This window comes from Ictalurus furcatus, chromosome 25, assembly GCF_023375685.1.
Source record: "Ictalurus furcatus strain D&B chromosome 25, Billie_1.0, whole genome shotgun sequence".
Classification (NCBI taxonomy): Eukaryota; Metazoa; Chordata; class Actinopteri; order Siluriformes; family Ictaluridae; genus Ictalurus; species Ictalurus furcatus.
Window position 1 is genome coordinate 1,621,448 of NC_071279.1, and position 23,463 is coordinate 1,644,910.

At 42.1% G+C, this 23,463-nt stretch overlaps 1 protein-coding gene across 3 annotated transcripts in view; it reads right to left on the bottom strand.

Moving 5' to 3' along the window:
- The window catches only part of ryr3 (ryanodine receptor 3), a 96,938-nt gene that overhangs the window by 27,302 nt on the left and 46,173 nt on the right, over window positions 1-23,463 (bottom strand). For all 3 annotated transcript variants that reach the window (XM_053614560.1, XM_053614559.1, XM_053614561.1), the window contains 22 exons: window positions 22,813-22,972; window positions 21,797-21,883; window positions 21,458-21,684; window positions 20,059-20,875; window positions 18,477-18,677; window positions 17,832-17,934; window positions 17,511-17,645; window positions 11,525-11,798; window positions 11,295-11,409; window positions 8,177-8,309; window positions 6,634-6,737; window positions 6,015-6,150; window positions 5,707-5,890; window positions 5,330-5,438; window positions 4,427-4,547; window positions 3,794-3,963; window positions 3,169-3,389; window positions 2,976-3,066; window positions 1,778-1,918; window positions 1,196-1,359; window positions 267-345; window positions 52-141 (listed from right to left, as the gene is read on the bottom strand). In XM_053614560.1, the coding sequence (XP_053470535.1) occupies window positions 52-141; window positions 267-345; window positions 1,196-1,359; window positions 1,778-1,918; window positions 2,976-3,066; window positions 3,169-3,389; window positions 3,794-3,963; window positions 4,427-4,547; window positions 5,330-5,438; window positions 5,707-5,890; window positions 6,015-6,150; window positions 6,634-6,737; window positions 8,177-8,309; window positions 11,295-11,409; window positions 11,525-11,798; window positions 17,511-17,645; window positions 17,832-17,934; window positions 18,477-18,677; window positions 20,059-20,875; window positions 21,458-21,684; window positions 21,797-21,883; window positions 22,813-22,972 (3,862 nt within the window). The remainder of the gene's footprint in view (window positions 1-51; window positions 142-266; window positions 346-1,195; window positions 1,360-1,777; window positions 1,919-2,975; window positions 3,067-3,168; window positions 3,390-3,793; window positions 3,964-4,426; window positions 4,548-5,329; window positions 5,439-5,706; window positions 5,891-6,014; window positions 6,151-6,633; window positions 6,738-8,176; window positions 8,310-11,294; window positions 11,410-11,524; window positions 11,799-17,510; window positions 17,646-17,831; window positions 17,935-18,476; window positions 18,678-20,058; window positions 20,876-21,457; window positions 21,685-21,796; window positions 21,884-22,812; window positions 22,973-23,463) is intronic.

Sequence of the window (23,463 nt, forward strand, 5' to 3'; positions counted from 1 at the left end):
CATCTCTGTGAATAATTGTCCCGCACTAGATATTTTTAGAAACATGGGTACCTTCTCACTCAGTGCTTTATATTGCTTCAGAAGAGGGTGAGTTTTGGCTTGGTCATCTACTTTCTCACCTGCAGTCCAGCCTAGTGCAAACTGTCAGAGGACAGAAGGTCAGATCATTTGTGTCATACGCTGGGTGGTTATTCGTGTAAATCTCCACAGTGTTGGCTGAAAATCTCAAAATGTTGTACTATGTGAACATTCAGTCTGTCACTTACCTTCTCAGAGGACCATTTCTCATGGCAATGCTCAGCATATTTGTTGGCAATGTAATCCAATTTTTCAGGCAGTGAAATGCTGGAAATAGAAGGTGACATTCTGTTATATTTGTGAGAGAAATACAATGCATTTTTTCTTATTATTATTATTATTATTATTATTATTATTATAAATAACTGCGAGTTTAAACTCTTTGTAATTCATTTGAGGTTGAATTGAATCAAACGAAATTTTGTAGGAAGGATTCCAGTTTAAAAAAATATGAATAAATAAAAATCAGGAATGCAACATTCTAACTCAAAATTTGCTGGCGCAATATATTTCAAATTCGCTCGATCACAAGTTCTACAACACTGCACTCACGAACCTCAGAGAAGCAAACGTGCACACATCCAGTCATTTCTATTCATGAGCCTCCCACAATGCATTTCAGTTTGATTAACTGAATTTGAAATGCGTGTTCTCCTAAAACTTTATCAATATTGTACTGATTATAATCCAAGTCATTAAACAAAAAAAAAATGAATCTGATTCAATTGGCATAAAATGTATATATATATAATAATTTTTAAAAAATTACAATTTCAGATTTTCAAAATTACAATCAAAATCCCAGTGGAACAAATCATTCCATAAAAATGTCACTGAAATTGTAGAGTTATTCAGGCCAGTAATGTATGCTACAACATAAGCCTGTTGTTCGACACCATTTGAGCAGGGGAAGGGGCGGGTAATACTGTGTGCATTTCTAATTTGCATATTCATAGAATCTGGATCTGGATTCTGTTAAGTTCAAGAAAGAAAAGTCATGATGGAGAGAGAAAGCTATTATACCAATGGCTTGTGTCCCATTAGTAATGCTAATGAAGGCCCTCAGACGAGTGGCCTGGAACTCCATATAGATTTATTAGTACTGCGTAGTGCTTACTTGGCAGTGCTGATAGGCTTGGGATCAAAGTTTCCTTGTCCATCCACAGAGACCTGCTTTACCAGAGTGTTGGCTGGGCTCGTGTCGACGTAATCAGGTGGGATCGCTCCACCTATGGCACTCAGACATGGCATAGCCATTTTGAAAAGCTCTGCGTCGTATTTCTGCAGGAGAGATTATGGAAGGAGTGGGACTGTAATGAGTGCTGCACATCTGTGCTGTCCCATGCTATGAATATTAAGCAGGGGTAAAGTCTGAGCGAGCACATAGACTCCTTGGAGGTAAACAACCATGAGTAGGTGTAAATGAAATGATTCCTTATTCGTTGAATTCTGACTGAACAAGTCTGTTACAGATAGAAGTCAGTATTCCAGAATATCTCAGCGATTCTCAGTGTACAGCTCAGGCCAAGGTTCACGACTTAGACAGTTAGACGCAAAACGTTTGAAACTGAAACGTAATGTATACGTTTTTCTTTTAAATACATACGAAAAATTCTCCCATTGTGTATTAATTAATTAATTTATTTTTTTTTTTTTAAATACAGAAATATTCATAAAACACCGTTTTAGGCTGATGTACCTTCTGGGAGAGTGCGTCAAAAAGACCCCAGAAAAGTTTCTTGGTGAGGTGGAGCTCCTCTTCTGATGCCATGCCGTAACTGCCCAGGCCGGACGGCAGGCAGTAGTATTTCCAGTTCTGTTCATAGTGATTGGTCAAAAGCTACAATAACAAAAATGCACATTACCAGACAAACCTATACAAAAGCATACTGTTCCTTCATTCGTATGGGGCTGTGTTCAGCATGTTTACACGAAGATTACATTTCAACAGCACACACAGGGAGTATTTCAAAAATGTTAATTTTCTCATAACTCTCTCTACTGCTAATAAGGTGGAGTGCGTGGAGCTACGGCCAGCAGTCAAGACTATATGTATTTAGGTTTCTGTTCTTAGTAATTTACCAACACTTCTGAGGGAAATGCTGGTGCTTCCAGAAATTTCGTCTTGTTTCCACGGTCATTCTGACTCTACAATATTTGTATAGGACACTTCATGTGTACATGTTTCACCAGAAGACCGCTAGATAAATCGTTAGCTCCAATCACGAGGTATGTAGTTTATGCTTGGTGTCTATATTTTCCAGCTGCCTAAAAACAGTGTCTTTATTACTTCAACTATAGATATTCGACCACAGCAGTAGCTGGCTGGCTCGCTGTGAGTCTGATGGCAGGCACTAGGATGCTGTTACACATTGGTAGTTGAGAGGTCAAGCGTATGCTTATATGTTTGCACCTACTATACAAAAGATTATGAGGAATCCATGATGACAGTTGGATCAGGTGACTTGGAAGCCCTTGGGGGTGTACGTGAGTGCATGTGTATTTGTATTGGTAGGTGTGAAGTGCTAACACTTTTTTTTTTTTTTTTTTTTATCTGGCACTGAGCCTTCTAATATACATTACAGATACAGAAGTCTATAGGGATAACATCAGATTTGCACCCCCAGTCAGTCAGAAATGCTGCTGAATATGGAACTAAAGTGCATTTTACACAGGAAAGAATAACAGAAAAATGAACACAAAACCTATATGCTTAAATCATACAAGTTTACTAGTTTCATTTCATCATCTAATAATGGACCAGGATCTTAAATTTTATAACCCCAAGATGTGACGCAACATAAAAAAAACCAAAACATAAAACGCTACTTTTATATTGATACAGTATTTAATTATAATAAATGCATTTAATATAGGAACTACAATGAAATGCCTACTTTTATGGGCATCTTGCAGTATTCTGTGAGTTGTGGTACATCAAAGACCAGACGGCGAAGGAGCTGCTGCAGCATAGATGGCCGCAGGTGTCTGAGTAGATAAGCAATTAAAGAATATTTATACAGAGTCTGGAACCAGCTATGGAGCTGTTAAATTTCCACATAAAAGGCTGGATTACAACATGGCTCTTACTTGCAGATGGCAAGCAGGCACTCCTCGATGGAGTCTCTCTGGGCCTTGGTGAGCGAGCGGCCCTTGGACAGTCTGTAGATGGTGTGAAGTGTGGAGTCCATGAGTGTAGCGTAGTGCTCCGTATGAGCAAAGAGGTGCGCACATCGCGTCAACAAAGGCAGCACGGCTGAGCCGATATACCTGTTCAAGGCCAGTGCCGTCTCTGTGGTGCTCAGCACCTCCTAGTTCCAGTGACGCAAAACACAACGTTAATCAAGGATAATCACGTGGTCAGAAATCAGCTTGTTATATAATAAAACGTGTTTTTAATGATTCATTTCTACTGGGCTGAACGGCACGTTTGAGCGCGGTTGTGAAACGTCACTAAGATCACTGCAGAAGAATCGAAGACACAGGGATAGCTGAAAATCTCATCGGAAGATCTGAGCCAACACTGAGCATGTACTGAATAGTAATTCATGCTGCAAGTGTTGCTGCTTCATAAACTAGAAGAACCCATCATGTTCCAGTATGCAAGTGGAAGTCAGACCATGCTTATATTCCTGGCATTCGACTGAAGTGCAATTTCTGACCCCTAACTAGGAGAAAGAAAAAAAAAAACAAAGAAAACTGGTGAGCCACTCACCGTGTCCAGAGATGCCGAGACCCTGAAGTCAGGCAGGAAGCCCACCTCTAAAAGGTTTAGCAAGAAGCCTTGGTCCTCGATTCCATACACACGATCCAGGAAGAGCACCATTGGTGATTTGTGCTCTGGACAGAAACTAGCATTCATGTCTGGCTCGGTCACACTGCCATCTGGAGATGCAAAGAAAAACACTTTAGCAAGGGGGAAAAAAAAAATGCAATCCAAACACATCTTAAGCAACAGATGCAGTATCGTTAAGTTGTTGGGATTTGAAGACAGGGAAGATTGTAGGGCAAGACTTTATTGCTAAAATGAACACTAGGTGTCAGACTTGACGCTAGTCTATATAGTCAGTAGCATTATTTTTGCTTGATAATAGCTGTAAAACATAATATGAATTTTTTTTTTGTCCCTACCCATGTGTGCATAGTGACATTAGAAATGCAGAAGGCATTTAAAGTCATTGTATTCTGCCAAGAGATTACAGAGAAACAGAGGTCTTGCTTTAAAGAAACTGATATTCATAAATGGGTCACAATATGACCACCGGGGACTTTTAAAAACAAAAAAAAAAAAGTCCATTTTGATTTCAGGTTGTCTTTAAGTGGTTAGTTCTGATGAAATGTGTCTAACCTTTGTTGAGTACTGGCACTTTGAGTGGTATGCTGATGATGCCCACTAAGTCTTTGGTAGGCACTAGGGAACGCAGGATGGCACGGATACGCAAAGCTTCACCCTTGCCTGTGTTGATTAACTGTGAAACATCAATAATACAATACGTTCATATACAGTAGGACTGCGCGATGAATCGAGTTTTCAATTTCAATTTTCGGCCTCCAACGATTATGAAAAGAAAATAATTGAAATGAAACGATTATCGTGCGGCATTCCGTTTCGCAAATGTTCTCGTTCAGCCGTTCGGAAACCATTAGGTTTCGAGGAGTCCGATGTGGAACAAAAAGAAAGAACGTTTGGTATCACTGGAAAGCTCATTTCCTCTAGCATCATGACAGCTGATCTAATTACGCTCATTTCCTTTCTAAACTACAGGCCGATCTAAACCAGGAGACAGAATTTCATCGGCTAAGGAAGTTCAAAGTTCATTTCGGGCGACGCGATTCGACGAACATAGCTTTGTTTAATTTAGTTAATTAAACAAATTTATTTCCTTTTGTTTTACCGATTTTTTTTGTTTTGTTTTGTTTTCAGTTGAATTATATTCAAGGAAATCCACTGTTTAAAATACAATACAAACTTGTTTTGTTTTAAAGTGCAATACATGCATGACGTTTCCGAAGTCAAGGAGTAATCGTGTTTAATAATCGTGATCTCAATATCGACCAAAATAATCGTGATTATGATTTTTGCCATAATCGAGCAGCCCTAATATACAGTATGAAGTGCGTCAACCGTCTGATAAAGCATTATTGAATGTTTCTTGCGAAACCAAATACCTAAATTTGCCATAAAAAACAAATGTTTTAAAGCTCTTAAATATGCAGTTATTTTGTTTCGGTAAAGGCGGGCAGAACTCACATGCATCTCAGGAGCACAACGTCCCAGCAGATCAATAAGGGCTGAGTAGAAGGACATGATAGAGTTGCCCATGTGTGCCACCTCTTCCTCCTCCCCATCCTCCCCAGACCTGTCACACACACACACACACACAGTACACGTTCAATCAGCCACTTTCATTGCGTTCAGTGGGAGGTCAGAAGCAGAGCAACAGGAACTGAACTACATCAAAACAATTCTCAATGGCCAGACTAACAGATAATGGCTTGGAGATTAGCAGGGACTTAGAGTACCTGTTATTGTTATTAGCGGGGACTTAGACTACCTGTCTGATATGCTACATGGATACATGAAATTAAAATGTATCCATTACGGGCAGATGTCATGTGGGATCTTACACAGGAGCTCCTGCTTCAGGCAGGTTGGGCAGATCGAGAGCAGGGTCCTCAGAGATCTTGATGGCCTCCAGCATGGCAGCCAACAGACCTTGTCCCCCCTCTCCCCTCAGAGCAGGGCCAAAGCACTCAGGACGCCTGATCAACAACTTTACCACCACATTGGCATTCTCCTCTACACTCTCACCTGCAGAAAACAACAGCAAACATTCAAGTAGCCTGATGCATATCTGTGGTGTCTTTATAGAGTAACCCCTCATTCATCATATTAGACAATAGCAGGAGATCTGGGAGACTGAAGCGAAGCACACCATTGACAAAGACAGCGAATCGGAGGAAAGACAGGTAACGTTCTCCTTCTATAGGGTTCCAGCCGATGTCAGGGTATCCCTTAGCTACCAGCATAGGGCAGCTCTGTAGACCACAGCCAGCCAAGTATGTCACCACCTGAACAGAATAAATGTGGGAATTAGCTTCATTGTACCGAGCTACCTATGCAAGGTCTATTGGAAAAACCCTAATGCAAAAATTCATGATACACTTATTTACTAGTAACACTAAAACAAGTATTAGTATCAGTATATATTTTTCTATTCGTGCACGTTACATTTCTTTTAATTAAATATCTAAATATTTTTGGATAAGTAAATGATAATGAGTCTTTATTGATCACATATACACGTGCACAGTGGAATTCTTTTCTTTGCATATCCCAGTATGTTAGGAAGTTGGGGTCAGAGCGCAGGGTCAGACATGATACAGCGCCCCCTGGAGCAGAGAGGGTTAAGGGCCTTGCTCAAGGGCCCAACAGTGGCAGCCTGGCAGTGCTGGGGCTTGAACCCTCGACGTTCCGATCAGTAACCCAGAGCCTAACCCCAATTTACCCCAATGTCATCAAATCATCATGTATCAAATCATCATGTACATTACCTTCTCCAGATCCGGTTCCTCTAAAGCCAGGGCCAGACTGTTGTTGTCCATCACTGAGGACGCAGCCACATCCAGAGGAGTGGAGCCCCTCATGGCTGGACAAGCTGTAGAAAGGACAAAGCTGTTATGTTTTGTCTCGTTCCAATACACTCTTTAGTAAATTCACCAGCAGGGTGCAGTCTTTCCTCACCTTTGTGAAAATGGCATACTAAAACAAACAAAACAAAAAAAAAACCCAGACAAAATATTACGTTGCTATATTTGGTATCATAGTAGGTTTGGGATGTATCTAATGATCACAGAATCATCATTAGCCTGTTTGTATAAATAAAAATGCATTTAAATGTGCGGTATCTGTTTTTGAAAATATGACCTAGACCTGTAATTACCGTATCGTTTCATAAAGACGTTAGAGAAACTGTGATTTGCGATATTTCCGTGCAATCGGTTTCCACATGTTTCAGGCTTCTGCGTATATTTCGCTAGCCCAGAAATTAGCGATACCGCTTGCACAGTTTTTCCCGTGTTCCTCAAAATGGGATTCTCAAGGCAGTTTCAAGACAGGGGCTGGCGTCAGTCGGAGTCAAAAGGAAGGATTTCAATGTTTACCCAAATACGATTAGTCTCAGGGGCTCTGAATGTTGCACGATGAATATGTATATCGACTTGTACAGTAATTTATACATGTACCATGAAGATGAAAATGCATTTGAGCTCAAAGTACACGTTGTATCCCACGAAACAAATAAAAACCCATTTGAAAAATCAACAGCAAGTAAATGAAGATATTTACGTTTCTCCCATCTCCAGCGTAGTTCTATTCTCCCATCCAACTTCTAGTAGCGCTGACATTTCCATAGCTACTCAGTTTCTTGTATTAAACAGATCCCCCTCTGACCATGTTGAAATGTGGCTTTAGCTTTCATGATAATTATTTGACTGCTTGCTAGTGTGACAGGAGGAAAATGAGAATTTGCTCTAGGCTGAGCAACCGTGCTGATATATGGAGATGGGCAAAGGCTCCTGCAGAGTCAGACAGTCTTACTAGCCCGACTCATTCCTCACAGTAACAGCTCAAGCCCAAGAACTACAACAGCACGGCTTCCGATACCGTACGCTCCCATGTTAATCGTCGTAGTCGTGAACAGACATGTGCAACGAGCGCACCAAACGTAATTTTCCCCTCGAGTTCTATTTCTGTAGCATGCAACCCGAAGGACGTCAGGTTTCTAGTTAGAAACAATACAGAATGCGATATTCTCGCGACAGTATGCAGTGTACACCCATAATGTAAATAGCACATGAGGTATACTTCAGTCTATAGCTTCTGATGTCAATTCAAACCTCACCAAATTTATCGGATTAATGCAATGTACGTGATCTTAAAAGGTGATGAAGAGATATTTGCATGCCAGGTTTTCTAAATCAGTGTAAGAAAATATGTTAATGATTATTCCACACCCAGCATATTTCACACACACACACACACACACACACACATAGTGTCCAGTGTAAAATGAAAAGCATGTGTGTGTGTGTTTACCCAGCCCCACACTGCTGTTCTCCAGTAGGTAGCTCAGGTGTTCAAACATGGCTTTCTGATTCTCACGGCTGATGCGACAGAAGTAGCAGAGGAAGCGGCAGCAACTGGCCACCATTTTGGGGAAAGCAATCTCCTGCAGAGACATAAAAACTTTCTTTGTAAATCTACAACAGGTTGGGACCTCTCTTCATTCATTCTCCCTATGCCCCCAGACTGACAACTCTTCAATCTAGTTGTGTGTCACCAGAGTACTTAAGTCTTACTATATCTAGGATAAGACTATGTTTTCTGCACTGGCGTTTTGTGATTATAATCGGTTCCTTTTATACTGTATACAGGCGAACTCTACTACCGCGAAGACTTGTATGAATCATCTTTAGTCCTTCAGGTTATTAATCCTTACAGGTTATCCAGGTACTATCTTCAGCTGTTTGCCTTTTTAGAAGTTATTTACTGTAAATGTACACTTTTGTAAAAGGTGCATTTTTTCGGTTTTTCTAAGTCCAGATTTGAGGGATTAGACTCAACCGTGCATGCAAGCAACACATTTTGGGTTTAGACAGATGTGAAGAGAAATGTGAGTGCCGGGTCGCGGCTCATGTATCTGGTGTCCATGTTACCCATCTAGAGGCCCCCTTAATGAAGCTGCCAAGGCGACATGAGAAGTACCAGGGTGATGCGTCACCGCAGGGCCCCAAAAAGCATCTACATGTTCTCTGCTGCCATTAAATTACAGGCCTGTCACCTGGTGTTGCCCAAAAAGGAGCGGCATCAGAGTTCACCTTCTCACCCGATACTCCTTCAATCATCATGGGTATTAAGTGGTTAGACTTTGAGAGGCTCTTTATCTGCTGAGCTTTCTGACTATAAAGAACGTAGGTTTTTTGAGGCAGGCACAAACCTTACACATCAAGAAGCTTTGGTCAAACGTGGATCTCATACTTTGATCATTACAGTAGTTAATATGAATGACCAAATTAAATCTATTCTGGAGGGGTAATTACAGTATTTGGCAGACGCCTTTATCCAGAGCAACATATACAACTGAGCGGTTGAGGCTCACGGGCCCAATATTGGCAGCTTGGCAGTGCTGGGATTTGAACTCACAACCTTCCAGTGCGAAGTCACAATGTCTTAACCGCTGAGCTACCACTTCCCTAATTCAGGGTAATTCAAGGAAGTGGTAGCTGATTGTTGATCGGAAGGTTGGGAATTCAAATACTGGCACCAGCAAGCTGCCACTGCTGGGCCCTTAACCCTCAACTGCTAAGCTGTATAATTGAGATATATGTAAGTCGCTATAGATAAGGGGGTCTGTCAAATGCCACAAATGTATATAGTGTAAACAGCATGAGATAGTCCATTACCTTAACATAATTATATAATACCCATAACTACATACAATGCTGTGAAAAGCTATTTGCTCCATCCTGATTTCTTCTGTTTTTGTGTAGATCTCGTACTAAATTGTTTCAGAAATTAAAACAAAATGTAAGATAAAACAAAGACAACCTGAGTAAACACACAATACAGTTTTTAAATGATAATGTTATTTATTGAAGAAAAAAGTCATCCAATAACAACTGGGCCTGTGTGAAAATGTATTTGCCCCCATAGTTACTAATTCCCCAAATCTATGAAGCTGCATTGATAATGGAGATCAGCTGGACTAGACACAACCAGACCTGATTACTGCAAACCCTGTTCAATCACATCCACACTTAAATAGAACTTTCTCAACAGCATGAAGTTGGTTAAAAGGTCTTACTCAGTAACACACTATGGCGGAGTTGAAAGAAATTCCAGAAATGATGAGGAAGAAGGTGATTGAAATACACCAGTCTGGGAAGGGTTACAAAGCTATTCCAAAGGCTCTGGGACTCCAGAGAACCACAGTGAGAGCCGTGATCTCCAAATGGAAAAACTCGGCACAGTAGTGAACCTTCCCAGAAGTGTCCGACCTTCCAAAATTCCTCCAAGAGCAGAGCAACTACTCATCCAGGAAGTCACAAAAGAGCCGAGGACAACATCAAAGGACCTACAGGTCACTCTTACATCAATAAAGGTCACTGTTCATGACTCCACTATCAGAAAGACACTGGGGGGGGGGGGGGATGGCTCCATGGAAGAGTGGCGAGGTGAAAAGCACTGCTAACCCAGAAGAACATTAAGACTCATCTGAATTTCACCAAAAACACACCTTGATGATCCTCAACCCTTTTGGGAGAATGTTCTGTGGACTGATGAGTTTAAAGTGGAATTGTTTGGAAAACAGGAGTCCCGTTACATCTGGCGTAAACCAAACACAGAATTACACAAAAAGATCATCACACCTACGGTCAAGCATGGTGGAGGCAGTGTCATGGTGTGGGGATGCTCTGCTGCTTCAGGTTCTGGGCAACTTGCAGTAATTGAGGGAAACATGAATTCTGCTCTCTAGCAGAAAATCCTAAAGGAGAATGTCCGGACTCCAGTCCGTAATTTGAAACTCAAGAGTAACTGGATTATGCAGCAAGACAATGATCCAAAGCGTAGGAGTAAATCCTAGTCCTAGAAGTAAGTGAAAGACTGATCTCCAGTTATCAGAAGCGTTTGGTTGCAGTTATTGCTGCTAAAGGTGGCACAACCAGGTTGTAAGTTTAAGGGGGCAATTAGTTTTTCACATGGGTGAGAGGTGTTGGGGAATATTTTTGAATATTTTTTAAAAAAAAATAATAAAAACTGTATTGTGTGTTTTCTCAGGTTGCCTTTGTTTTATGTCGTATTTCACTTGAAGATCTAAAACTATTTAGTATGAGAGATGCACAAAAAACAAACTAAATCAGGAAAATACTTTTTCACAGCACTGTAATTCAAATAAAAGTAAGGACATTATTAAATTTAAAAACTGAATCCCCATAGGTTAGAGTTCATGTTATGACGTTTGGAGAATACACAGTGGCAAGTTAATGTATAATTTAAATTCAATAGTCAAATACAGTAAATATAATGAACACAGGCTAGAATGTAAAGGTTTGTAAAATGTGTGTTCATTTGCTCTCTAGAACAAAAAACAGGTCTGGCACTCTTCTGACTATACAGAGCCCGAGTACAAAATGCAGGAGAAAGAGAACAGTACCTTAGATTTGTCTCCTCCAAGCACATTGACCATGACCTCCATGACTGTCTCGTGCATGCCCAGAACCCGCATCAGATTTGGATGCTGATAAAACACTTTGTTGTTCATTATATCCCTATGAGACAAAAAGTCAATAGTCAGTTGGCATAAGAACAGTTTTACCCCAGTCCTAAACCCTTCACCAAAGTTTCACCAGCTACACTGAATGTGCCTATACTAGATGTCCCTACCCCAGGCCATCGATCATGAGCTGGCCCTCCTCTTCACCCATTCTGACGCTGAGCAGAGAGCGGATCTGACCCAGCGAGGCCAATAGGTTAATGGCATCCTGCACAGATTTCTCGCTGATGGTGTAGCTTTTTCTCATGGCACGTAGCAGCTCACCAATGCCATCATACTGCCTCCGGAGCAGGCTGAACATGCTTCGCACCAACGCTGGGTTCTGCATTTTGCATTCCTGAGCCCAGCTCACCATTGTCTGAGAGATCAGCTCCTTCAGGTTAGCTAAGAACAATAAGGCAGACATTGAGATTTTCTTTCTGAATAATGGGTTAAATAAATTGTCTGTATGAGAGAAGATCCACAGAGAAGCTTTTAACAATGTCTCTATAAGGTTTAAGTAAGTCCATCAGAACTCCTTTGACCGTAAACTATACGGCAATATATTGCTTCACGAACAGTCCTAGTAGCAGTTGAATTGAACAATATGGCATCCACCCTCATTATTCTGCAGCTTACAAAATAGCACTCGGTTTAGCACATACTTTGCATTTAATTTTGCGCTCCAACAGTTCCTTCTAATCACAGCTTCATGAAGACACAAGACACTGAATCAAAGTCATGAAATCATAATATGTGCATGGGATATACTGTACGATGCTTGTCATGTATTTAATGAACTATTTTGAGTTGTTGAATAAATTAAATAATGCCAATATTGGCTTCAATTCAATGTGCTCTCTCGTAAAGAAAAAAGTGCTGACGGCACACTCACATACTGCTCCTAGCTCGAGTCGATACCATGCCAGAAAATGTGCTTAAGTTTAAGTTCAGGATCATGTGGAATTGAGACATAACCTCTGAATCATCGCTTAACCCATTAACAGGCACACAATGAAATATTGTGCAAAGAATGTTAGTAATTAGATCACATTCAACAGCATTTCATTGTGTTTTTTTCTCCAAACTCACCCTTTAGATGAGGAATTATCGATGTCTACAGGCTGGTTAAGTTTAAGGTAACAGTAGAAGTGCCTGTTGAGCACAATGGGCCAGTAATACAGTTTCAGTAATCGGTTACCTGTGCTAGCGTGCCTGATTAGTCGTATTCTGAGAAACGTTCTTGTAAGAACTCCAGGACTGTAGCTATTGCACAGTTCACTGTGTCTAGCTGACGTTCCTCACACCACAAGACAAAAAGCCGCCACTTGGGCGCATACAATTTCCTTGTGGACCTCAGTTGTGAGACCAGAATATATGAGCTGGTGCCCCTCAGGGGCCAGACCCACAGTTTCCGTAGTTCTGGCCGAGGGTGATGAATCAGCCCGCCGGCTTGAGACAGTAGATCCACTCTAAGGGCTCAAATGGGGCACCTGACAGACCTTTCAGGACCACAGAAGTTCCCAGGAAGTTATGTGCGGCCTGCAGATGGGCCTCGGCCACCTGAGACCACGCATAAACCTTGAAGTTAGATATTGTTGCCCCACAGAGGCTCCATCAATGGGGCATGGCTGGCCAAAATGGCGGCCACGTAAACCCTGATTGTAGAAGGAGCCCACCCAGTTGAGAAATGTTCTTGTAAGAACTCCAGGACTGTAGCTATTGCGCAGTTCACTGGGTCTACAGTGGATCCCTGAGGATGGGAATCTCCCAAGGAGTGCCATCTCGCAGGGATATTATCTCTCAGAACCATATTCGAGCTGGCCAATAAGGTGCTACTAGCAGCAGACATAGACTGTCTTGGCGAACTCTCGCTAGAACTTGTGGGAGCAGAGCGATGGGGGGAACAGCGTACAGATGTGACCTCGGCCACATGTGCACCATGGCGTCCAGCCCTAATTGTGTGGGAGGAGTGAGGGCGAACCACAGCGGGCCATGTGTTGTCTCCTCGGAGGCGAACACATGCCATCCTGCTTGGCCAAACCTCGCCGTATGGACTCCACCACTTGTGGATGGAGCCATCCTGCTCCAGATGAGGGCCGCACCAGAGACCGTGAGCTGGAGAGCTGTCTAAGACTGCGCTCCAGCCTGTGAGGGAGGTGTCTCTCATTACCGTCTTGCGCTAAGGAGACACCCCTAGAGTGTGACCCAAGGCTAGAAACCGGGGACACTCAAATTCTCAGAGTGCGTAGGCATCGCCGCGTGACACTGATTATTCTCAGAGGTTTCGTCCTTGGATGAAACCCCCAACTTCTCAGCCACCACTGAACGGTCTCCTGTGCAATAGGCCCATAAAAGCCAATAGTCTCCCAAGATCCAGCTTTATCTTGCTCAGTGTTGACAGGATTGACCCTACGCATGTTGGGGATAGACACGCCCTCATCGTAGTAGAATCCTTATAACCCCTAGAAAAGTTGTCCACTGCACTGGGGAAAGCATACTTTTCTGAGATTCAACCTGAGCCCCAAGCTCTTCATGTGGGCGACAACATCATCTCGATGTTGAATTGCCAGTTCCCTGGATCGTGCCAGTCGTCCAGGTAGTTTGGAACACAGATGCCCTGGAGTCACAATGGAGCCAGAGTGACATCCATGCACTTTGTGAAGGTGCGAGGGGATAAAGCTAGCGATATTTCTATGTGGAAATATGCACCTTTTAGATCTATCGCCACAAACCAGTCCTCGAACTGAATCTGTGGCACGATAATTTTGAGCGTCAGCATCTTGAACCTGTGTGTCCGAAGAGTACAGTTCAGATGATGCAGGTCTAAAATTGGCCGCATACTCCCATCTTTTTTGTGGACCAGGAAATAATGGCTGTAAAAACCTCCCTCCCTTAGGGAATGGGGTACATTTTCTATGGCCCCATTGTCCAAAAGGGAACTTACTTCCTGCGCTACCGTCGGGCTCTGGTCTGTGCTGACTACTGTGGTGAGCACTGTGCCCTGTGACAGCTCGCTGAGCAGAGAACACTGAAAACTTGGGGACCACCTTGGCTAGGGGAGGCCCTACAGTAGCACTGGGGACTACCTGCCCTAACAACCTCGTGTCCCCTGATACGTCCCTCCACGGCCCCTCAGGACCGCTCTTCTTTGCCTGCTTGGCCTTTATGACCATTCTCAGATCAGGCCTAGTAGCAGACCGCGACTGTGACCGCCCGGTTCCCCTGGCTGTCTGCGGGGGTTGGCGGGCTGCCATACTCGCCTTCTGGGTCTCCCTCGCACTAGTGCTGGCCCGGGCTCCACTCGTGGATGCGGTGAGCTCGAGACAACAGGAAAGGAACTGGCTTGTTTGAATGCCGCCATATGTCGAGCTCACTCAGCAGGTCTGCTTGGTAGGCCTGCAACACTGTCATTGTCTGCAGTGACCCCACAAGCAAGACTACTACTGCAGAGGCATGCCCACCAATGCCACGGCTGCCTTATGCGGTGGTTTGGATGCAAAGCCGGCCCCCCTAATTACCTGCCGTCGATGGAGAGAGGTAGCTCGCAAGCGCCTCCTCCACCTTCAGCATAGCTAAATAGCCATGCCGTTTATTCTCCACAATGGCTGAATAATCCAACATTGTGGGGTTATAAATATGGCTTATGCCAGAAGTAAATATGCCAGAAATATGGCTTCCCCCCAGAAGCCTGATATTTTGTCATACGCTTCTGGAAGAAAGGGGAGTTTCTGCAGTGTGAGGGATTTACTTTCACTGGCTCATCGAGCCTTAGTAATCACTTCAAGCAGTTCTTTATATGCTGCTCTCAGTTTTTAGCACATCCTTCTGGCTCCTCGGAGTCAGAGAGAAATTATTACTATTATTTTTGTGTGTGTGTTTTTCTTCCCCTTTTGGCTTTCCATAGCAGAAGGAGGAGTCGCGATGCAAGCTCCAAAATCCCGCGGATAGCTGAACCCGGAAGAGAGAGCAAGAGATAGAGCAGCGCTCGTCTCCGGCTCCTCTTCGGGATCCATAAGAGATCCCCCGGACCTGAGTCAGCTAGCTGCCTCGGCAGCGGCCGGTCCAGATTCACGAGGCTCTGAAACCCAACTCGCTTCGGCTTCCGGGAAGAGCGCGAGTCGCGAGCCGAGCTGCTTAATGTAGGCATTACCATTCACAGCCTCTAGAGGCCACCATCGCATACTACACTCCTAAACACGTCACCCAGAAAGTGCGCACTATTCCCCGTGATAAAACGGGAGCAAGCTGTAACACACTTCCTGAATTCTTTCTCGCTCATTACTTCCCTCTCTTTTCTTTTCTTTTTCTCTAAAAAAAGGGATAGAAAAGTTCAGAGATTTTGAGAAAATATCGAGTAGAAATGAAGCGTTTTTTGTCACACAAACAACCGACATGCAGTCTCGCTGAAGATAATAAGGCTGGCGGCATGGTTCGCAGGTGCCATATATATATATATATATATATATATATATATATATATATATATATATATATATATATATATATATATATACACATATATATATATATATACACATATATATATGTATATATATATATATATATAAAAATATAAATATAAATAAATAATCTCATGCGACGCGCGTAATTGCCACGTCACCTGATCATGGCAGGCCTATAAGTAGAGGCATGATTTTACACAAGCTTCAGATACCGGTCACGTGCGCAAGGCATTCCCATAGTGTTATGCTAAATGCAACGTCGAAGTTCCCTTTGAAAGGGAACACTTATTGTAATCCCTTGAGATAAACAGAAAAGTTGAAGATTAAATTATGAAAACTATATAAATGTGTAATCGTATGGTTGAGCTGCCTGTTAAAGGGTCTGTAGTTTCATGTTAAGGTCTTAATGATGTGTGCAATTATGGTATTAGATACTCAATGCTGAATATAGCAATACAAGAACACAGTAATAAGTATAATAACGTTAATAATGGTGGAATTTTCTACCACTATGCTTCACAGACCCCTGGGGGTCTCTCGACCGCACTTGCTTTCCCTTACACTAGAGCACCAACTTAATGGTAGTGTATATTCCCATAGCTGCTGGAGTAGCATGTCTGCCATAACGATATTAACAGATTGACATACTATAATTAATCAGCTACTAATTTTACGACATAATGTATATGTTATTGGGTTGTGTAGAAGATGTCAAGCACCTGCTAGAGGAAAAAATGCAATATAACACTACAGAAAGGTCAACCCGATTCTGCAGTGAACACGTGCCATCAGAACCACTGTGATAGAAATTCAGCAGTGAACCTACAATCTGGATCGTGCTGTCATCTGCTAAGACTGTAAAATATACATAATCGTCTACTACGATGATAAATAACAAAGCATCAGAGTGTGGGGAAAAATAAACGGATGGCAGAGTTGTATATCAGAGTCATAAATCTGTTAGTGTAGCTTCGTGCCTCAGTTTGTTTGTCTAGCAATATATTTTAAAATGAACGATGAGTAAGCAAACATGACACATTTTACCTGCATCGGTTAAGGGACCAGCTTCACTTCATTATTGTTAAGAGGGAATAGATGCTCGCTCAGCTGAACATATTTTAAGCTCTCATGCATCTGAGAATGGGTTTAATTTAGGAACCCATTAGAGCGAATGCAGCAGAAAGGGTTTTTTTTTTTTTTTATTCATCAGGTAACCTTTTGGTCATCACATCATAAATCACTGAAAATATAACATTTAAGTCAGCGTTTAGTCTTTTTTTTTTTTTTTTTTTTTTTTGAGTCCTATTTTCTTTAAAAGTGCATTTATCTTTAAATTCACTGGCAACTCCTAATAATAATTGCATACTATCCATTTTACTAAGAGAGGTTTTTGTTCTTCATTGGCATTAACAGATCGTAATTAAAAAGAATTTTAACTGAATTACATTTAAACACATCAGTGGATATTAAAATGGTTTTGCATGTGTTCCCTCTCAGGAGTGACCGCTAAGACTTTTTTTTTTTTCTGTATAGAAATACATTTTTATATAGAAGGATTATTCAAATGTAGTGACAAAACTATGAAGAAATCCTAGTGGAGAAATAAGAAGATTAAAAAAAGATCTGGTTTTATATAGTGATATCGGCTTACTTGGAGCTGCTTGCTTTTCCTCTGATGGTTGTTCCTCAGTTTTCTGTGGGCGACCTTTGATTTTATATAACAGGGAGAGCAGACGGCCTTTTATAGATGTATCAGGTTCCTCCTCTTCTTCTTCCATGGGAATACCTGCAGGAGCACACCAGCACAAGATTTTTTTTTTGATAAAGTTTTATTTATTTTAGATGTTCTCATATATGATACATATGAGAAGAGGCCATATAGCACATACAGTATACTGTACATTGTGTGTGTGTGTGTGTGTGTGTGGTAGACAGTAAAAGAGAGATTGGGAGACTAGGACAGGTGTTGTACCACAGTGGAGTCTCAGGTCTTCATGGAAGGCATGAAGCTCCTCTTGAATGTCCTCAGGACAGGGACAATCCTCTCCAGCACTGAAGTCCAAAAGCATGTTAATCTGGTGGAAACAAAAGAGTTGGGCTCTGGGCTTATATCTGAGCGTTTCTGAGAAGGTTGCCGTCATATAGCCAGTGGCTAGTGGATTTAAATAAGCAAATAAAGAATATACAGGGTTCAGAAACTGCAAATATTTAATTGCTGCATCTGCTCAGTGACGGACCTGTCGGTTACCCTGGATACATAGTGAGACGTATTTAATTTCTAGCCAGTGTGTAATATGGCACAATTTGTGCGAGATATTAAAAAAAGATTGATCTTGCGGAAAAGCAAACCACGGCTCTGTCATCGGTGCCTGATGAATGGAGCCATGAGGGATCATGAATCTGCTTTCCAGTGGAAGTGTAATTAAAAAACAGAAATGTAAAGGCTTCTGGGAATTGTTCATTCTTACTCATTTCTGGACCACTGGAGCTCTGAGCACAAATCAGAGTGAGAGAGAGAGACGGCGAAGGCAAACACCAATTCAATACCTCTGACTCAACTAGAATACTAAATTAAATGCATGTGGTTGCTTTAATGGGAAATGTGCACAGGTCCTACCTGCTCTTGGGGAGGAGAGCGGAATTCCTTGGTCTTCTTGGCAGTGACGGCAGCGGACATGTTGAGGGCCTGCATGAGCTCGTTGTAGCGGAACTTCTGGTTGTGCTGCAGTTTGGCCACAAAACTATCCGAGAATGCCACAATAGCCTCGATACGCTGCTTCAGTTCACAGTCACAGAAGTAGTGCAAGAGTTCACACATCTGCACGATAGACAAAGATGAGGCGGTGAAATGACACAACTAAAGGAATGGTTTCCCTAGACCCTATAATTATTATGGCTTCTATATTGAAGGTATCACATAATTAATAACCATAATATCAGGTGTGATATGAGTGGTTTGATTTTCAGCACATACGGCTTCTCTATAATCAGGGTTCTCAAAGGTTTTTGCAGTCATGGGGTCCCAGATTCCATTTTTATATATGTACAGTTGCAATCAAAAATGAACCAACCCCCATTGCAAATCAGGTTTATTGTAAAATGTACAGACTTTCAGCCTTTTGCATTGAACAAATCAAACAAAAGCTATTGAAATAGTTCAACACCACGAATGCTTCAAGCGGTTTCCCCCAAATTCAACTGAAATTGCAGCTAATAAAGACTTCTCCAGTTTCAAAATTATTCAACCCCATTCATAGCAACCATCTTTAGTACTTAATAGAGCACGCTTTTGTTGTTATGACCTGCTGCAAACAAGATGCAGAGCTTCTGGCAGCGTTCCTGAGGAATCTTCTCCCGTTCCTCATGAGCAATGGCCTCCGGGTCAGTAATATTCTTGGGTTTGTGTGCTGCAACCCGCCTTGGAGTCCTGGCATGGAAACCTTCTGCGTTTAGTACGCTCCTTACTGTGCTCACTGAAACCTCAGTGCATGTTGCCACCAAGTCTCGCTGCAGGTCTTCTGCAGTCACTCGAGGGTTTGTCACAACCTGCCTTCTCAGAAATCTGCTTGCAGCCGTTGAGAGCTTCCTTTTTCTGCCCCGTCCAGGTATTTCATACATTTTCTCCCCCTAGCCACTTCAGGCATTTCATGTGTTCCAGCTCAAGCACACCTGCTGCAACTAATGAAGCCCTTGGTTAGTTGCATCAGGTGTGCTTGAGACAACACCTGTTCTGCATATTTGTGCTGTTGTGAGGGATTCTATTCAGGGGGTTGAATACTTTTGAAACTAGAGAAGTCATTATAAGTTGCATTTTCAGTTGAATTGGGGGAAACCGCTTGAAGTATCCGTTGTGTTGAACTATTTCAATAGCTTTTGTTTGATGTGTTCATTGCAAACAGCTGAAATTCTCTAACTTTTGACAATAAACCTGATTTGCACTGGGGGTTGAATCATTTTGATTGCGACTGTATAAAAGTATATGAACATTAAAACTGACTCATGATTGATTGAATGGTTGATTACTATTAGCGGTTTTATATAAAGATCCATACAAAAGACTGTTTTTTGTCCACCGCCATCAAAACTACAATAAAATCTTGGTTGTATGTCACAGACCCCTGCAGGTTCCCCAGACCCACTTTGAGAACCACTGCTCTTGAGATCTTATTGCTTCCACTGAATTACAAATTGACTTTGACCTGATGTTTGACTGACTCAGGCAGGCTCTTCTCCAAAAGGCCTTTGGGTGGCTGCTTGTGTTCTTTGCTCTCTTCCTCCCCTGCCTCCACAGCTTTTTCCTCATTACTGCTTGCCTCTTCTTTTTCAGCTGGCTCCTCTGCAGCCACAAGTTGTGTCTCCTCCTCCTTGCTTTCCCCAAAAACATTGGGTTCAATAAGCAGGAGGATGATTCTCACCTCCTCACTAGTCAGAGATCCCATAATCAGCAGAGTGGCAATCAGCTTAAGAATGGGCACAAACTGGTACTCCACACTGCCCCCTACAGGGTCACGGATATGAGTGCCTCCGCCCTGCACCGCCTCCGTCAGCATACTGATGGCCTTCTCCTTCAAAATGCCCAGAGGGATCTGTGGACTGTATAAGTGCTCCCGCTTAGTGGTGATGAAGCACGCCGGTGAGAAGTTGAGCCGAGGGCTAAGCGACGTGCTCAGTCCCACGCCAGGCAACGAGTGGCGTTTGGAGTCATCGGAGAAAAGGTGGATGCTACAGGTCTCGTCTGTGATGGGTATGATAAACTCATTCTTCATCATGAGTTGCGCTTCTTTCGCGGTCTCCAGGTGGATGCTGATAAGAACATCATAAAAGCCCTCACGCAGCTGTCCTGTCAGGTATTGGTTGTCAATGGTGTAAAGAAGCTGTGATTGGTCAAGGTGACTGCAGAGGGCGTGGGCTACACGAGTGTTTCCCAGAGCGCAGAGCGCGCAGTAGAGTTTCAGAGTGTGGTAGTGAAACTGTCGCAGGGCCTCGTCCTCCGAGAGTTCCATGATGTCTATGCACCTAGAGGCCAACAGGGAAGAAAAATCACGCCAACGTAACGTTTAATGTCTTTCCATCAGGGTTCTATATATGGAAAAAACAAGTCACTGTTGTTTTTTCAGTAATTCAGCAGGCGTTATAAGATAAGATCAGATCTTAAGATTTAATCTGCATTACAGGAACATACACACATTAATTGTTGTATGGAAAATGTGTTCTTGACTTCTTCACTGTACCAATTACGAATAACGAGTCATCTACGAAACCTAGAATCAGGGAAATATGGCAATGAAACTATACTATTTTATTTTTCTTTACTTCCAGCAGTAATAAACACTGACAATCACATTATTTAACACAATAGCTGAACCATCCAACAATTCCTACACGAATGCACTCTACGTGGCCAATAATTTGTGGACACCTGACCATCACAGGTGTCCACATGTTCTTTTTGAACATTCCATTCCAGATTTATTCCCTCTTTGCTGTTATAATTACCTCCAATCTCCTGGGAAGGTTTTCCACATATAAGCACCAATTTTCACCATATGTATTTATGTATACATGAGTGTTTTTTTATTGGCGTAAAACGTCACTTGCCTGTTTTCCTCAGGAATATGCACTGCCATCATCTGCAAGGGCTCCAGACACTGCAGCACCCAGCCATGCCTCTCACTGACCCGTGCGGTCTCCACTGAGAGGAAAGTGTTGGGCATCCTGCTCCACAGAACAGCTACGATGGTTTGCACATCCAGCCGTGGAGGACACTGTGGCTCTGGGTTACTGTGAAGACTTTTAAAAATAGCTGAAGACAGTGGCATGGCATCCTAAGTGGAACGAATATACCATTAGTATTATTATTGTTATTATTATTATTATTATTATTATTAATTGATAGAATTAACTTTTCAATCTCAAATGGTTGGAAGATGTGCTTACTCTGATCTTTGGAAATTCAAACTGAAACAGGTTGGGGCTTGTGGGCTGAACGAACACAGCAGGGAACAGTTTTGTGTTGGGCTCAACCTGACAGACAGTAACACAGGACAGAAGAGTAAGAAGAAATCTATACACACCATTCGACTTTTGTTCTTCTACAATAAGGAACAATGCGATGTTCTCTGAGAAGGCACGCTGAATCCATTTCGCTCTTGACAAGTGCTCCCTAGTGCCATCATGATTTAAAACCCCCAGGCAAACTAAGATCACAGGCACATAAGAACCTTATTCATGTAAGCCAGGCTCGCTGGAACTTACAAACCAATATTAACCAAGTTCTTTTATATTGTTACTTTTGCTACTTTTTAGAATTAACTACGGTTTTAAGTTTGCATTGCATCCATAACAGAGGGAGGTTTCATTTTTCCTCTATTCCAACTTTAAACATATGAGCTTCTTTCTTGTCCAATATGTACCGCAGTGAGATGGTGTATTAAATGCACAGCTAATGTGTGATAGTGGACACAAATTTCCACAATTAACACCATGAGAACTACTCAGGACCATCAACCTCTATGTATTCTTAATATCAATTGTTTATTCAAACGTTTCTCTGATCTGCATATGGTCCAAAGTTTATTTTTTATAATCGCATCTTGTTTACATATTGCAATTAACAGTTTATTTTACTCAGGAAATGAAATCTGCTTTATTAGTTTCTAGTCTTTTTGTATCACAAACAAATTTGTTTAGTTTGTTTTTGTTTGTCTGTTCTTAGGCTAAAAAAAAAAAAAAAAAACCCCATACAGTAGTCTAAGAGCAGAAATAACTGGCAACCTCAGTTGCATGAATTTCATTCATTTCAATAATCTGAACGGGTCACCGAGAAAAGCAAGTTAAGAATCTGCACAAGCAATTATGAAACTAGACATTCTCCATGGGACTTATTACATATCTTTAGAAGTGGCTGACGACGTTCCTTAATTATTAAGATATGGTTTGGAAGACAAAGTAACCTGATATGCAATAGGCAGCTCCTTGTTGTTGGCAGTGAATGAGACAAGGCCAGAGGCCAGATCAATATGACATCCAATTATGAGGTCAGCATTACTTCGTCCAGAAGAGCTACTAGAAATGTCGCCAGCGCACACCATGTAGCAATTACTCCTCCTCACACTGGACAAACAGCACAGATAGAACACAACGAGTGAATCAGAGCCTGCTGCAAAAGACAATATACATACACTATATCGCCAAAAATATGTAGACACCAGACCAATCACACCCATATTTGTTTGTTGAACATCCATTTATATATAGATTTAGGCCCCCATTTGCAGTTATAATAACTTCAAATCTTCTGGGGTGGCTTTCCACGAGATTTTGATGCGTGGTTGTGCAGATTTGTGATTACTCAGCCATAAGTGCATTAGTGAGGTCGGGTACCGATGTCGAGTGAGGAGGCCAGGCACACTGTCAGCGTACCGATTCATTCCAAAGGTGTTCAGTGGGGTTGAGGTCAGGGCTCTGTGCACGCCACTCGAGTTCTTTCACCCCAAACTTGCTAAACCATGGCTTTATGGAGCTTTGTGCATTGTCATTCTGGAACAGGCTTGGCCCCGTAGTTCCAGTAAAGGGATGTTTAAATGTTAATGCGAGGCTTCAAA